This window comes from Tupaia chinensis, unplaced genomic scaffold (genome assembly GCF_000334495.1).
Source record: "Tupaia chinensis unplaced genomic scaffold, TupChi_1.0 Scaffold000185_1, whole genome shotgun sequence".
NCBI classification, from domain to species: Eukaryota; Metazoa; Chordata; class Mammalia; order Scandentia; family Tupaiidae; genus Tupaia; species Tupaia belangeri.
In genome coordinates this window covers 3,021,255-3,038,145 of record NW_006159660.1, presented here as the reverse complement: position 1 = coordinate 3,038,145, position 16,891 = coordinate 3,021,255, and the positions used below count along the sequence as shown (strand labels likewise).

The 16,891-nt window shown below is 40.0% G+C and overlaps 2 protein-coding genes across 2 annotated transcripts in view; one reads left to right on the top strand and one right to left on the bottom strand.

Moving 5' to 3' along the window:
• The window catches only part of PPP4R2 (protein phosphatase 4 regulatory subunit 2), a gene marked incomplete at its 5' end in the record, with an annotated part of 71,006 nt that overhangs the window by 19,034 nt on the left and 35,081 nt on the right, over positions 1 to 16,891 (top strand).
• LOC102494178 (glycine cleavage system H protein, mitochondrial) lies at positions 3,944 to 4,489 on the bottom strand. The gene has a single exon (XM_006146697.2). It carries the CDS (start codon positions 4,487 to 4,489, stop codon positions 3,971 to 3,973), a length of 519 nt encoding a protein of 172 aa, XP_006146759.1. The 3' UTR covers positions 3,944 to 3,970.

Here is a 16,891-nt window from a genome sequence, read left to right as displayed (position 1 = left end):
TATATATTATATGTTATATATATAATATATATCATTATCATGACTTTCCAACAGCACAGAATTCCACCCCAAATTTCCATTTTTATTATATTATTGGGCTATATTGAATATCATTAGTACTTTTTATTAATTTTGTGTTTAAAAAAATTTTTCTTGACTCAGCCATGGTGACACAGATAATAGGTCACACTGTTCGTCAACACTGAGGCCATATGAGAGGCCAGGGTTTCCATCCGTGGTTGACGTTGACATGTTGTTCATACCCTCACATAGCAAGGCCATGTCTAGGGTATCCATGCCAATGTGTCTCATAAGAGAAAAAAGTTTTTTTAAAAGAGACAGTGAGGACTAACATTTTTAAAATCTCTTGTGGAGCCTTCTCAACTGCTCCACCTGTACTTGTCGCTCTATAGACCTTTTTTCCTGCCATCTTATGATTGAAAAGTACCATCGTATGATGAAGGATCTTCCTTCATCCTCTTCCTGAAATTTACTGTTTTGTGTTGGATGTGCAGTTTGCTGCATTAGTGATAACAATAGGAAATAATTTTTATATTAATTTTAATGTCTGAAAGTCGGTCTATTCTACGCACTTTTTAAAAGTTAGTTTCTATGATAGAGAGCATGTATATGTGTCTGCACATGGGGGACAAGCACTTCTCCCCAGTGGGGTCTTTTCATGCCACAGTCCCTTTTCTTATAATTCTCTAGGATCCTGGACATGTATGTGCAGGCCTGACTTGAAGGTGACAGGGTCAAGATTCAAACCCTTTTCAGCCATGTGAGACTCATCTTTCCCTCTGTGTCATGTAACTGTTTTGTTATGGGATAGCAAATAGGACTCTACCCTTGTCCTTTTTTTTTGGTGCCTATACATGTGGGGAAGAGGCAGAGAGAGGGAGCTGTCCTTCCCCCCTAGTGGGGCCTGGTCACACTGCAGTCCTTTTTTTTTTTTTCTTTTTTCTTTCAGTTGTCCATTTTATTGGTATCCTGGACACATGCACATGTATTGGGCACACTTGTCATGCCCTTGAGCTCTGGTTAGTCATGTGTCCATCTACTTACTTACTGGATAGTTAAGGTATATAGTTCTGTTAATAATTGCATCGCTGGAGCCGGCATGTGGCGTGGTGGTTAAAGGTGGTGGATTCCCACATGGCCGACTGTAGTTTGAGTCCTCGACCCGACAGCTTGCTTTCTCTCTCACTCTCTCAATCTGTCTCTTTCTGGTCAAATTGAAATAAACAAATGAACAAATAAATAAAGTTAAATAAAATAATTCTTTAAAAAAATTGCATTTTTGAATTTTGAAGGTATTCATTGTTTTCTTAGTGTAGAGTCTGAAGCCCTCTTTTTGGGTAGCCTGTTTTATATCGCGGGACTTTGTAGGGTCTTCTCTTTGATTCTAGAGTTATGCAGTTTCATGATGATAGCTGCATAGTTGTGAGTTTTACTTGTCAACTTTGAGAACTCTTGGTTTGAAAATTAGTTTCTTTAATTATGGGAATTTACTGTGGTAAAACATATGTAACATTAAGTTTCCTACTTTGATCACTCTCAGGTATACTACTCAGTAGCATTATGGTTATGTTTGCCTTATTGCAGTCCATTACTATTCATTTATAGAACTTTTTCATTATCCAAAACCGAAATTCTATGTGTTTCTATTTTGTTTTGTTTTGTTTTAGAGATTTTTGCTGTAGGATGCGTGCACTTGCAAGAGAGACAGAAACACAGAGACAGAAAGTGAGAAATCACCACTAGGGGGATGGCCATGCCGCAATCCCTTCTCCTCCATTCTCTTCTCAGGATCTTGGGCACGCACGCACATGTGCCTGGCGTGAGTTTAAGCCACCGGGCCCGGGACTCACATCGCAGTCGACTACATGGGAGTTCAGCAACATAGCCATTACACTAACTGCTGGTCCCAAATTCTATATTCTTAATAAGTCTGCATTCTTCCTTCTTCTTGGACCCTGTCTACTTTTTGTGTCTTTGAATCTGAAAGTAGATTTTATTGTATGGTAAGTGTGATCATTCAGTATTTGTGGTTTTGTGTCTGGCTTACAAGGAGACTTAATAAAGTTCACAGAAAAAAAAAAGGAATTTAAATATTTAAAAATAAAAGCTGTATTTTTCATGATAAGCTCCACAAAGGCAAGGATACTTGTGTGAGATGCTAGCAGCCATTTAGTATATCCCTAAAGAACTGAGGTCCTTGAGGGTTTTTTTTTGTTTCTTTTTTGCTAATAATTATTTATTTATTTGATTTTTTTCCCTTTTTTTTTGAGCGGGAGGTTATTTTGTTTTGTTTTTGGAGAGGTTTTTGCTATAGTGCATGTGCACTCGCCAGAAAGACAGAGACAGAGAGACAGAAAGCAAGAAATCACCCCCCTCACAGGGAGGATGGCCACACCGCAATTCCTTCTCCATTCTCCTTTCGGGATCTTGGGCACGTGCACTCACCTGGCGTGAGTTTAAGCCACCGGGTCCAGGACTCGTACCGCAGTCGACTACATGGGAGTTCAGTGACATAGCCATTATGCTAACTGCTGGTCCCTTTTTGGGAGGCTTTTGCTGTAGGGCGTATATGCTTGCCATAAAGACAGAAGCAAAGCAAGAAATTACCACCAAGGGGGGATGACCATGCCACAATCCCTCCTCTAGGAATATTGGGCACACATGCAAAGGCGCCTGGCGTGTGTTTATGTTACCGAATCCAGTACTCGAACTGTGGTCGACTCCGTGAGAGTCCAACGACATAACCATTATGCCAATTGTTGGTCTCAAGTCCTTGAGAATTTAACCACATCAGTTTGGTCTTTTTTACGTTGGTAACTGAAGAAGAATGGGTGTGGCCCTTAAAGTTATCTATTATAAGATTGGAAAATAGAAGTCAGGAGGCCAGTCAAGACTGTAAGGTGTGTGTCCAATGGTTTCCCATTAAAACTTGAAAAATTGCCCTAATTTGCTGAGATCATTGAGCAGGGAGCATTGTTGCGGTAGAGAAAGACTAGTGGAGTGTTCGGGGTGTTTTCCTGCTATAGCTCAGCTAATTTTCTGAAACCCCTCGTATTAGATATTACTGTTCTTTGGCCTTCTGGAAAATCAGTAAGCAAAATACCTTGAGCATCCTCCAAAACTGTTGCCATGACCTTCGCTTCTGACTGGTCCACTTTTGTTTTGACTGGATCATCACTTCCACTTCTTGGTGGCCATCACTTTGTACTTTTTTTCAGGATCTTCATCCCACTTCCACTGGTGGTGCAGCTGTAGCATGTTGCTCAAGTGTTGCTGGATCCATCGGAAAGATTGTGACTCAGTTCCCTAGTAGACCTGTACATGGCAGGCACATGAGCCCATGATCCTGGCTTACTAGGGGTGGTAGAGAGAGGATTGTGATTTGAGACTGTTGAGAGTATTCATCTGTGTATTTTCCCGTTTGTCTCTCACTTTGATGAAGAAATAAATTTTAACAATTTTCATTGAACGTTCTCACTCTTGTTTGCAGCTGCTCTGGGCACCAGCAGTTTTGGTACCCATTGAGCTGAAAGCTTACTTAACTTTAATTTGTCAGTTAGAATTATCATATGCTGAACCAATTGAGATGAGATGTCTTTTATGTTGGTTTTTGTTTCTGCTGTTAATCCTTGATCCTGTTCAGTTAGGACACAAACACAATTTTTCTCTCAAGTTGTAGATGATCTGCTGCAAGTGTCATCTTTAACATCATTTTTGTCCTTTTCATTTTTCTTTTTTTTATTGTGAAAAAGATACATTTTGTGTTTATTAAAAATATGATCATTAGAAAGTTAAAGGGTTTTTCTTTCCAAGTAGTAGTGTTCAGAGTAGTTTCTTTTTCTGCTGGTATTGCTAAAAGTTGCAATTTAAGTCTTCTATCAACCACTAATTTAAGACAACTATGCCTGGATTAAGTTGTTTTATACTACTTTATTTAAGGGTTCTACTTTTACTCTTCAATAGACTTTATGTATTTCTCATACGCATCTTCACTCATTAGTTCATCTAGTTCAGAAGGGTTACTCAGTGTCATCTTGATCAGCCAACCATCTTCATAACAAGATTTGTTGACAAGTCCTGGATTTTCTGCAAGAGCTTCATTAATTTCAGTTACTTCTCTTGACAGAGGAGAATAGAGTTCACTAGCAGCTTTTACACTTTCCAAAGCACTAAACTCATCTTGTTTGTTCAGTTTTGTCCCAACTTCAGGCAGACTACAATAAAAAACATCTCCCAAAGCTTCCTGTGCAAAATTGCTGATTCCCACTGTTCCAGTACCGTTTTCTGTTATCCACTCATGTTTCTCCATGAATTTACGCACCGACAGCAGAGCTGGTCCCGTGCGCAGCGTCCAAACGGGGCCCACCCGCAGCTGCCAGGGCCGCGGCGGGCAGGGCATGGCGGGCACTGAGGCTGTGCGCAGGCTGCAGGCCTCGGCCTGTACACTCCATGCTGCTCGCAGCGCCATGTTCACAGGGCTTCATTTATTTTTTTTTTAATTAATTTATTTTTTTTGAGAAATTTTCACTGTAGGGCGCGTGTGCTCGCCAGACAGAGAGAGAGAGACATAGAGACAGAAAGCGAGAAATCACCCCCCAGGGGGGATGGTCACGCCGCAATCCCTTCTCCTCCATTCTCCTCTCGGGATCTTGGGCACGCACACACACGCGCCCGGCGTGAGTTTTAAACCACCGGGTCCGGGACACGAACCGTGGTCGACTACGTAGGAGTCCAGCGACATAGCCATTACGCTAACTGCTGGTTCCCTATTTTTTTAATTTGGCAGAGGGAGTGTGTGCTCACAGGAGAAAGGGAAAGTAATACACGCCACCCCCCATCCCATTGAGGGTGGTCACACCACAGTTCTTCCTTCTCCATTTCTCCCTCCTTTTGAGATTTTGGGCACACTGGAACGCACACAGACCCTGCATGTTTCTCAGGTTGTCATTCCTTGAACTCGAACTGTGCAATCAACCATGTGGGATTCAGCTGCCTTAACCATGTCACCAATTGGCTCCTATTTGTCCCTTCTTAGAGTTATCCATTGTAAACTGATTATCTTTGGTCCTATTAACTTCATAAAGGTCAGTAATTTAACCATTCTTCTACCCATAAAATTGATAATTCGTTATTGCTTCTATTTTCACAGAATTCATAATGATGATGATGGAGACTCTTTAAAAAAATTGCTTTATTCTTTTTATCACATTAAACTAGATCCTATTCAGACATAACAAGTTAGCACAAGTTTATTTCGATGCTAAATGTTAATTTTTTTTTTTTGCCATAGGGCGGCATTTACTTAGCCAGAGAGAGAGTTAGAAATCATCCCTGGGGGAATGGCCATACTGCAGCCCCTTCTCCATTCTCCTCTCAATTAAAATGGGCACACACGTGTGCACATGTGATTTTTTTTTAGGCTGCTAGGTCAGAGACTTGAACCGTGGTTGCCCATGTGGGAATCCAGTGCTTCAAACACTGTGCCACCTGCTGGCCCCGGTGCACAGTTTTTAAATCCATGGAAAGTTTTACATAATACATGAACTGTTTGAAAATTCTTTTTTAAAAAATTATTTTATTTGACTTTATTTATTCATATATTTTTAAATTTAATCAGAGGGGGACAGAGAGAGAGGGAAAGTGAGAAAACAAACCGCTAGGTCCAGGACTTGAACCATGGTTGGCCATGTGGGAGTCCAGCACCCCTAACTACCACACCACCTGCTGGCCCAGAAAATTCTTATTTTACTTCACATGTTTGTCTACATTATGTTGAATTGTCAGGAAAGTCATGACATATTTTTGTATGCAAAAATGCTTCAGGACTTTTCCAATGACCTAATTATGTATTAGAATGTCATTTTCTTCTTTAAGGTTGACTAGTATTACATTGTCTGTATATACTGTTTCATTTATCCATTCCTCTGTAGGTGGATATTTAGGTTATTTTGACCTTTGGGTCATTATGAGCAGTGCTGCTTTGAACATTGCTATGCAAGTATCTTCTTGAGTCCTTGCTTTAACATCTATTGGATTTAGTCCTCAGTGTAAGAATATTCTTGGAGTATATGGTAATTCTGTTTTAACTTTAAAAACAAACAAACAAACAAACTTGTACTTTAATTCTATTTTTCTGTAAACTTTTTCATTGCTAGAGGGTGTGTGTACCTGACAGAGACAGAAAGGGAGAAAGAGAGAAAGCACCTTTCCCACGGATTGTGCTCATCTCAGTCCTTTCTCTTTCATTTTTCTATGCCATCAGGATTTGGGGCATACACGCACATGCATCTGGTGTCAGTTTCAAACCTTTGGAGCCCCGATTTGAATCACATTTATCTATGTGAGATCCTGCTCCCTAAGCACAGTACTTAACTGCTGCACTACAGGATTGGCCAATCTGTGCAACTTTAGGTTTTTGCTGTAGGTATGTGTACTCACTGGAGAGAGAGAGATCGACATGTTGTCTTTATATATATATATATAGTTATTTTTAATTTAGCTTTATTGATTATTGTTATTATTTTCCAGTTTGATCATAGAGAAAGTGAGAAAGCAAGCCACCAGGTCCAGGACTCAAACCGTGGTCGCGGTACCACACCACCTGCTGGCCCCATGATCCATTGTCTTGAAAATCATGCTGTGTACATGCCCCAGATCCTGGGAGAATGGAGGAGAAGGGATTGTGGTGTGGCCACTCCCCCAGAGGGGGGTGGATTTCTAACTTTCCCTATGGCAAAAATCTAAAAGAAAAAAAAAAAGTGAGAGGGAAAGTGAGAACTCTCCCTGTAGTGGGGATGGCCACTCAACAATCCTTTCTTATCTATTCTCTTGGGTTTTGGGGCATGCACGCACACTCACCTGGCATGACGTTCAAGTTGCCAGGTCCAGTACTTGAACCACAGTTGACCATGTGGGAGTCTAGCACCTTAACCATCACACACCTGCTGGCCCCCTGTTTAACTTTTTAAGGAATTGTTCTCCACAGTGAACACCTTATTTTACTGTAAAATATTTTAAGAACTGTTTACCTAATTTTATTTATTATTATTATTCAGTTTGACCAGAGACAGAAAGAGAGAAAGCGAGCCACCACATCTGGGATTTGAACCATGGTCAACCATGTGGGAATCCAGCACCTTAACCACCATACTATTTGCCAGCTCAGACCACCCTATTTTAAGTCAGTAACTCACAGAGGTTTCAATTTCTCCACAGTCTCAACAGTACCTAAATTTTCGATTTGGGGAAATATTTTGTATTTGAAATAATTGTTGACTTTTCCCCCTCCTTTTTCTGATATTTTTAAAGAAATTGGTCATGTAGGCTTTGCGCCTGTCATCATTACTATTTTAATTTTCTGATTACTTTCTTTACTTTTTAGTTTCTTTTCTTTTTTTTCCCTTTTATCCTCATGAGAGAGAGAGAGAGGGATGATAGACAAAAAGCCTCAATTGGGCCTTGCCACACCACAATCCTCACTACAGCCTTTCAGCTACCCAGAATCAGGAGTCCCAAGAAGCTGCCTCATGTTTTTAGATTGACCCAGAATCCGAACCCATGTTTCCACATGGCTCCAGCACCATGTAGTCATGCCCTTCTACCTGTGCTGCTATAGCTGGGCCAGTGCGTTTTCTTTTAGAAAGCAAGTTAAATAGTGATTTTTTTGTGCAGAATTTTCCAGATTTTAGAAATACTTAGTAATTACTCAGGAAAAGGAGGTCCCTATAAATTAATTCACATATTTTCCTCCAGTTTTTTCCATCCTCAAAAATCTTAACTCTGTTCAGTAGCTACGAGGAGATGCTGTCAACAACAAAAAAATATCTTTCACTTTCTTCTTTTATTGAGCAGACATACTGTAAGACAGGAGCATGATCTGGGGCTTGAACTTCGTGGCTGGCTATGTGGCATCTATTCACCTTAACCACCACCCTCTCCATTCTCTTGTTGGGATTTTGGTCATGTATGCATGTGTTGCCCAGCGTGGTTTTTTTTGGTTAATTTGTTTGCTATGGAGCGCATAAACTCGCTGGAGAGAGAGAGAGTGAGAAATCACGGCCACACCATAATCCATTCTCTTCCATTCTTCTCTTGGGATTTTGGACACACATGCACTTATGCCCAGTGTGTTTTTCCAGCTGCCAAATCCAGGGATATAGAACTTGGAACTCTACAGTTGACCATGTGGGATCCCTCTACCTTAACCACGGTGTCAACTCCCCCCAGCCACACACACATTTTCAAGTTGTTAGGTACAGGACTGAACCATGTAGTTGGCCATGTCAGATCCAGCTGCCCACCATGACACTGGCTGGCCCTTTGAACACTTTTTTTTAGTTTCTGCCTTTAGTGAGAGAGAGTAACAAAAGCACCGTTTACAGGGTCTTCATCAACTGACGTGAATCATGGGCACAGCATGCTCATATACCTGGTGTGCTCAGGAGCTACCTGTTGTAAGAACTTGGGATGTTTCCCATATGGGTCTGGTTAATTACTGCAGCATGCTATGATTTTTGTCTTCAAAAAACATTTCCCATTTCTGCTCTGTGACCTGGTGGTTAAGGCAGCCAGATCCTACATAGCTGACCTTGTGGTTCAAGCTCCAGACCTGGCAGCCTGAGAAACATCCCCAACATTTGTGCCTAAAATCTGGAAAGGAGGGAGAGAGCGAGATGGGATTGCTACATGTACATTCCCCGTCTGAGGTGCTTGCTTGCTTATCTTCCTCCCTCTGGCAAGCACATAAGCCCTCTGACAAAATTAAAATAATAACAAAATTTCCAGTTTATCTTAGTTTTGTCTATTTAGGATGGAAGTTCCCAGGAAGAGTTACTCATTTAATAGTATTGATGGGTTCATTTTCCACATGATCTTGGAGGAAAGTACAAAATGGTCCTTAATGGGTGGTTTGCTTTTAATAATTTTTTTCTCTTAACTTTTAATTTTTTTCCTATTTTATAATTTTTCATTTACATTTGTTAAATGTTTGTGGGGTACAACATGGATTTCAGAGCATGCATGAAGTGTCCAACAATCAAATCAAGGATATTATTGCTTGTTGTTTTCAACAAAGAACATCACAGTCGAGAGTCATATGTAAGATTAACAGTGTCTGCTTTTTTCACTCACTTGTGGTATGCTGTTCTGCAATCCATTTGTTCCATCTACTTGCATTCTTGTGTCTGTTAAATGCTTTCTTTCCTCATACTCTTCTATTCCCTTCACCTTTTCGATCTCTGTCCTTTCTTTGGTATCTAGAGTTGTCTTTGTTTACTTCTGTGTCTTCAAGTCTTAATTTCTGTCATAGAGTGTAGACACTTGGTGTATACTAAGTGAGGACATACAGTATTTGTCTTTCAGTCTGGCTTATTTCACTTAGCATCACATCTTCTAGAATTGACCACTTTGTGGGGAACAAAAGGATCTCATTGTTTTTAATGGCTTGTAGTAGTCCATTTTATATGAGTGCCATGCTTTTTTTTTAATTCAGTCATTAGTTATTGGATTCTCAGGTTGATTCTGTATCTTAGCTATTGTAAATAGTGCTGCAGCAAACATGAATGTGCAGGTTTCTTTCTGACTGATTTCCTGTTCTTTAGGTAAATACCCAAGAGTAGGATTACTGGCTTATGTGGTAGTTCTGTTTGTTAATTTTGAGGAACCTCCATACTGCTTTCTACAATAGCTGTACTAATTTTCATTAGCCACATTCTTGCCAGCACTTCTTGTTGTTTTATTGTGTGTGTGTGTGTGTGTGTACGTATATATACACACATACACGTATATACACACACACACATATATATTTATTTATCTTAGCCATTATGATTGAGTTATGGTTTTGATTTGCTTTTCCCTTAGAGTAAGAACTATGGAACATTTGTATGTCCTCTTTTGAGAGTTGTCTGTTCAAATCAGTTGCCCATATCTTTAATTTTTTTTCTTTCTTTTTCTTTTAAAGAATTATTTTATCTAACTTTATTTATTATTATTATCATTATTATTTTCCAGTTTGATCAGAGAGAGACAGAGAGAGAGAGAGGAAGTGAGAAAGCAAGCCACCAGGTCCGAAACTCAAACCATGGTTGGCCATGTGGGAGTCCAGCACCTTTAACCACCATGCCTCTTGCCGGCCCCCCAAATCACCTTTTTAAGATGCAAATACAATCTTTAATTTTTTTTCTTTCTTTTTCTTTTAAAGAATTATTTTATCTAACTTTATTTATTGTTATTATCATTATTATTTTCCAGTTTGATCAGAGAGAGAGAGAGAGAAAGTGTTGCCCATAGTTTTAGATAAATGATTTTTCTGTAGGTGAGCTGCTTGAGTTTCCTGTATATTCTGGTTATTAATCCCTTATCTGAAATATAGTTTGGAAATAATTTGTCCCATTCTTTTTTTGTAGAGGTTTTCGCTATAGGGTACATGTGCTCGCCAGAGAGAGAGAGACATAGAGACAGAAAGCGAGAAATCACCCCCCAGAGGGGATGGTCACGCCACAATCCCTTCTCCTCCATTCTCTCGGGATCTTGGGTCCGGGACGCGAACCGTGGTCGACTACGTGGGAGTCCAGCGACATAGCCATTACGCTAACTGCTGGTTCCCAAATTTGTCCCATTCTTTGGGCTCTCTTTTTTTTGTTTCATTTTACATTTAGATCTTTGGTCCATTTTGAGTTGATTTTTGTTAATGGTTGAGAGGCAGGGGTCTAGTTTCATTTCTTTTTTCTGGGTGGATATCCTGTTTTTCTAGCACCAGTTGCTGAAAATTCTTTTCTTTACTGAATTCTCTTGTATCCTTTATCAAAAATCAGTTGACTATATGATAAAAGGAGTCCCACTTGGGGGCCAGCAGGTGGCTTGGTGGTTGGGGGTGTTGGACTTCCACTTGGCCAGCTGTGGTTCAAGTCAAGTCCTGGACCTGGTGGCATGCTTGCTTGCTTCCTTGCGCGCGCGCTTGCTCACTCACTCTCTCTCTTTCTCTCTCTCTCCCTCCCTCCCTCTTCCTCCCTCTCTGGTCAAATTGAAATAAATGAATAAATAAATAAATAAATAAAATAATTTTTAAGAAAAGCAGTCCCACTTGGGGTTCATCAGGTGATGTGGTGGTTAAGGAACTGGAACTCCCACATAGCTGACCACGGTTCAAGTCCTGGACCTGGTGGCTAGCTTTATTACTTTCCCTCTTTGTCTCTCTCTCTGGCCAAATTAAAATAAATTAATGAATAAATAAAATTAAATAAATTTTTAAAAAGCAGTCCCATTTACAATAGCCACACAAAAAATAAAAATTCTAGGAATAAATCTAATCAAAGAAGTGAAAGACCTCTACAAAGAAAACTATGACAAACTAAAGAAAGAAATTGAAAAATGATAACCAAAGAAAAAAAGAAATCCCTTGTTTTGGCATTGGAAAAATCAGTAGTGTTAAAAATTTCAGTTTTAGGGGCCAGCAAGTGTTGTGGTGGTTAGCACTGATTGATGGCTGTTCGAGTCCAGAAATGGAGGCTTGCTTTCTCAATGCCTCCTTATCTCTATTCTTTGAAAATAATGATGACTAGCATTAATAAAATTAAATAAAGTAATTATAGAAAAAAGAAAGCAATGAAGAAAAAAAGTCAATTCTAGGTGCCAGCAGGTGGTGCTAGGTGCCAGCAGGTGGTGCAGTGGTTAAGGCACTGGACTTCCACATGGTTCAAATGCCAGACCTGGCAGCTTGAAAATCAAGTCAGGCATATGTGCCCAAAATCCCTAGAGGAGAATGGAGAAGGGATTGCAGTGTGGCCATCTTCTCTGTGGGGTTGTTTCTCACTTTCTCTGTCTCCAGTGACAGCGCACAACCTATAGCAAAAGTCTCTCTTTTTTTTTAAAAAAAAAAAAGTCAATTCTGCCCTGCCAGGACTCGCTTGGCAGAGCACCTTTTTTTGGGGTGGTGGTGGTGGTGGTGGTGGTGGTGCAGGACCTGTGGATTTAAAAATAAACAAACAAAAAAATAAGCACACAAAGACATACAAGTGTAGAAAAGTGAGGATTGGGTTGACCCAACTTCTCTGATGGAGATAGCGATGACTTCAAACCAGCCTCAGATTTATTCTTTTAAAGAGCAGACCTTACTACCCAGGTTAATTTACAAATTTAATGCAATTTCTATAAAATTACTGGTGACATTCTTCACATACATAGGAAAAATATCATAAAATATGTCTGAAATCATAAGACACCCAGTATCACCAAGGGAATATGTACAAAAAGAAAAACGTTGGATGTGTCTCACTTCACAACTTCAAAATTCATTATACAACTGTGAGAATCGCCAACAGCATGGTAGTGGCACAAAAAACAGACTCAGATTAGTAGAACAGAATAGAAAATTCAGAGATAAACCTTTCTTTGTAGAGATCTTCCACCTCTTTGGTCAGATTTTTTTTTCCCTACTGGCGTGTCTTTGTGTCTCTTGTAAATGGGGTTGTTTTCTTCAGTTCTGTTTCAGTTCCTTCATTGTTAGTATATAAAAAAGCTATAGATTTTTGTATATTGATTTTGTATCGTATGAATTTACTGAATTATCACTTCTAGGAATTTTTTAATGGATTCTTTGGGATTTCCTTTGTATGTAATCACATCTTCAAATAGGGAATATTTTACACTTTTTTCTATTTGAATGCTTTTTATCCCACTCTTTTCTCTGATTTTGTTGGCTAGGACTTCCAATACTATTAGGTCGTGTCAGAAAGTCATGACATATTTTTCTATGCAAAAATGTATCTTGACTTTTCTGACAACCTAGTATATTGAAAAGGAGTGGAGAAAGTGGATAACCTTGTCTTGTTGCACTTTTTATTAGGAAAGTGTTCAGTTTTCTCCATTTGGTATGTTACTAGCTGTAGGTTTGTCATAGATGGCTTTTATTGTGTTGACAAATGTACCTTCCGTGCCTATTCTGTTGAATCTTTTTGGGGGGAGAGGTTTTTGCTGTAGGGCACGTGGGCTTGTCAGAAAGACAGAGACAGAAAGTGAGAAATCACCTCCCAAGTGGGATGGCCATACTGCAATCCCTTCTTCATTCTCCTTGGGGTCTTGGGCACACATGCACATGTTCCCAGTGTGAGTTTAAGCCACTGGATCTGGGACTTGAACCCAGTCGACTACATGGGAGTCCAGCAACATAGCCATTACACCAACTGCTGGTCCCTGTTCTGTTGAATCATTTTTTTTTAAACTTTATTGATTGATATATTTAATTTGACTGGAGGGGAACAGAGAGAGAGAGAGAGAAAGTGAGAAAGCAAGCTGCCAGGTCTGGGACTTGAACCATGGTCAGCCATGTGGGAATCCAGCGCCCTAAGCACCACGCCACCTGCCGACCCATGTTCCGTTGAATCTTAATATTGAGGGAATATTGTATTTTATCAAGTGATTTTTCTGCATCTGTTTTTTTAATTATTAATTTTATTTTATTTATCCATTAATTTATTTTTAATATGATGAGAGAGTGAAAGAGAGAGAAAGAAAGAACAAGCTACCAGGTCCAGGACTCGAACCATAATCGGACATGTGGGAGTGTCCAGCACCTTAACCACTATGCCACTTGCTGGTCCCCTCTGCATCTGTTTATATCATCATATGGTTTTGTGTTTCTTTCTGCTAATGTGATGTATTTAATCTATTTTGCACATGTTGAACTACCCTTGCATCCCTGGATTTAAGCCTGCTTGGTCATGGTGTATAATCCTTTTAATGTGCTGGTAGATTTGATCTGTTAGTATCTTGTTGAGGATTTTTAACATCTGTATTCATCAGGGATGTTAGTCTTTAGTTTTATTTTTTGTTGTGTCCATGTCTGCTTTTGGTATGAGGTGATGGAGGCTTCATAAAATAAGTTTGAGAGGGTTCCTTCCTTATAGAAGCTTGAGGACAATTGATGTTAACGCTTTAAAAACTTTGTAGAAATCAGAAGTGAAGCCATTGAGACCTGGACCTTTTTTTGTTGTTTTTATTATTATTATTACTGATTCATTTTTACTGCTTATCATTGCTCTGTTCAAGCTTCCTGTTTCTTCCTGGTTCAGTCTAGTTATGTTTGTTTGTTTATTTTTAAGAATTTTATTTGACTTTATTCATTATTATTATTTTAATTTTACCAGAGAGAGGGGGGTGGTGGGGAGTGAGAAAGCAAGCTACTAGGTCTGGGACTCAAACTGTAGTCAGCCATGCGGGAATCCAGCGTCTTTAACCACCATGCCACCTGCCAGCCCCAACAATCTAGTTATGTTGTATGTTTTAGGAATTTGTCCATTTTTTCCTAGATCTTCAGTTTGCCTGTTACATTCCTTAATGGTCTTTTTTATTTCTGCAGTATGTTGTTACATATCACCTATTTCTGACTTTATTTGGGTCCTTTCTGTATTTGTCTAAGTTAAGCTAATGGTTTGTCTTATTTTCACTATCCCCTTGGGTAATCAACTTTTTGTTATGTTGATTTTTTTGGTATTGTTCTTTTACTGTTTCATTTATTTTTGCTTTTTTTTTTTTGGAGAGGTTTTTGCTATAGGGCGCATGTGCTTGCCAGACAGACAGAGAGACAAGAAAGCAAGAAATCACCCCCCAGGGGAGATGGCCACACCACAATTCCTTCTCCTCCATTCTCCTCTCGGGATCTTGGGCACACATGCACATGCACCTGGCGTGAGTTTTAAGCCTCCGGGTCCGGGACTTGAACCACAGTCGACTATGTGGGAGAAATCACCCCCCAGAGGGGATGGCTATGCCGCAATCCCTTCTCCTCCATTATCCTCTCGAGATCTTGGGCACACACGCACATGTTCCTGGCGTGAGTTTAAGCCACCCGGTCCGGGATGCAAATCGCGTTCCACTACATGGGAGTCCAGCGACATAGCCATTACGCTAACTGCTGGTCCCTCATTTATTTTTGCTTTAAACTTTTTTTTTTTTTTCTGATGGTACTTCTAGTTTTTGTTTTTATTGTTCTTGGTTTTCCCAGTTCTTTGAGATATCTTGTTAGGTTATTTAATTTCTATTATTTTATTTATTTACTGTAGTGTGTGTGTGTGTGCACACTAATTGCTATAAACTTTCTTCTTAGATATGCTTTACAGTGTCCCAGAGATTATGGAGAATTGTGACTTCGTTATCACTTGTTTCAAGAAATTTATTTTAATAAATTTTTTTTTTTTTTTTTGGAGAGATTTTCACTGTAGGGCGCGTGCGCTCGCCAGACAGACAGAGACAGACATAGAGACAGAAAGCAGGAAATCTCCCCCCAGGGGGGATGGTCACGCCGCAATCCCTTCTCCTCCATTCTCCTCTCGGGATCTTGGGCACGCACGCACACGCTCCCGGCATGAGTTTTAAGCCACCAGATCCGGGACACGAACCGCGGTCGACTACGTGGGAGTCCAGCAACATAGCCATTACGCTAACTGCTGGTTCCCTTTAATAAATTTTTTTAAAGAATTATTTTCATTGACATACATTTATTTATTTATTTATTTATTTATTTATTTTAGTTCAGCGAGAGAGAGAGTGAGAAAGTAAGCTGCCAGGTCCACAGCTTGAACTGCATGCTGTTGGCCATGTGGGAGTCCAGCACTCTTAACCACAATGCCACCTGCCGACCCCCCAAGAAATTGTTTTATTTTCATTTTTAATTTCTTCTGTTTGCCTGATCCGGGACTCAAACTGTGAAGTCAGCCATATAAGAGCTAGCCGTCTTAACCTCCATACCACCTCCTGGCCCCCATCCTCTTTTTTTTTGTTGTTGTTTTAGAGAGGTTTTTGCTATAAGGCATGTGCGCTCTCCAGAAAGACAGAGACAGAAAGTGAGAAATTACCCTCCAGGGGGTGTGGCCACACCGCAGTCCCTTCTCCATCCTCCTCTAGGGATCTCGGGCATATAGGCACACAAGAGTTTAAGCCACCAGTTCCGGGCCTTGAACCGTGATTGACTACGTGGGAGTCCAGCAACATAGCCATTACGCCATCTACTGGTCCCATCCTCATTTTTAATGTGTGTGTGTGTGCGCACGTGTGTGTTTTGTTTTGCTTTTTTGGGTGACTTGGACTAAATTGGAAGTTTGGTCTTGACGACTGGAAATTTTTTCTTGTGCGTGGTCTTACCTGTTAATACCGTTGATAGATTTTTAACATGTTATTATTTAATTATATTTGTTATTTTTAAATTTGACCAGAGGGAGAAAGGGAAAGTGAGAAAGCAAGCCACCAAGTCTGGGACTCAAACCATGGTAGGCTATGTGGGAGTCTACCTTTATCACCACACCACCTGCTGGCCCCGAGAGATGTTTTCATTTTCTTTTTTGTATCCTTTGTGTTCAGAAGTTCTGTTTGATTCTTTTTTCATTATGTCTGCTCATTATAGAGCTCCTTCTTGTCTGGAAGTGATCTTCTTATATCCTAGGTCTGTTTTATGTCTCATTCAGTTTTATTATTAATATTCCGAATTCTTTTCTGATATTTTATTGATTTCCTCCACGTTATTTATTGTTGGTGAGGAGTTACTGCCCTTCTTTGGTTTATTTCTTATTTCTTGCATCTGTGGTTATTTTTAGGCATCTGGTAGAACACTTGCTTCTTCCTGATTGTGGAGTAGATTCTGTAGTTCCAGGGTGGGGATTGGAAGGGTAGAGTTAGTTATCAATACCTAGGACCCAGGTGTGGCCCTGGAAAAGTTGGATCAGGAGGGGTCAGAAAGCAAGACATGCATTTCAGGTCCCATCTTGACTTTTGTACTTGCCTTTAATTTCGTGAAGCAGGTCAGCCAGCTGAACCTGAATGTGGCCCTGGCAAATTTATCCATAAGGTGATGGAGACAAGCCTGTCTGTGAAACCCAAG

What these genes read in the sequence shown, in the direction of transcription:
- LOC102494178 (XM_006146697.2), bottom strand. Translation starts at nt 4,489, where the DNA reads ATGGCGCTGCGAGCAGCATGGAGTGTACAGGCCGAGGCCTGCAGCCTG.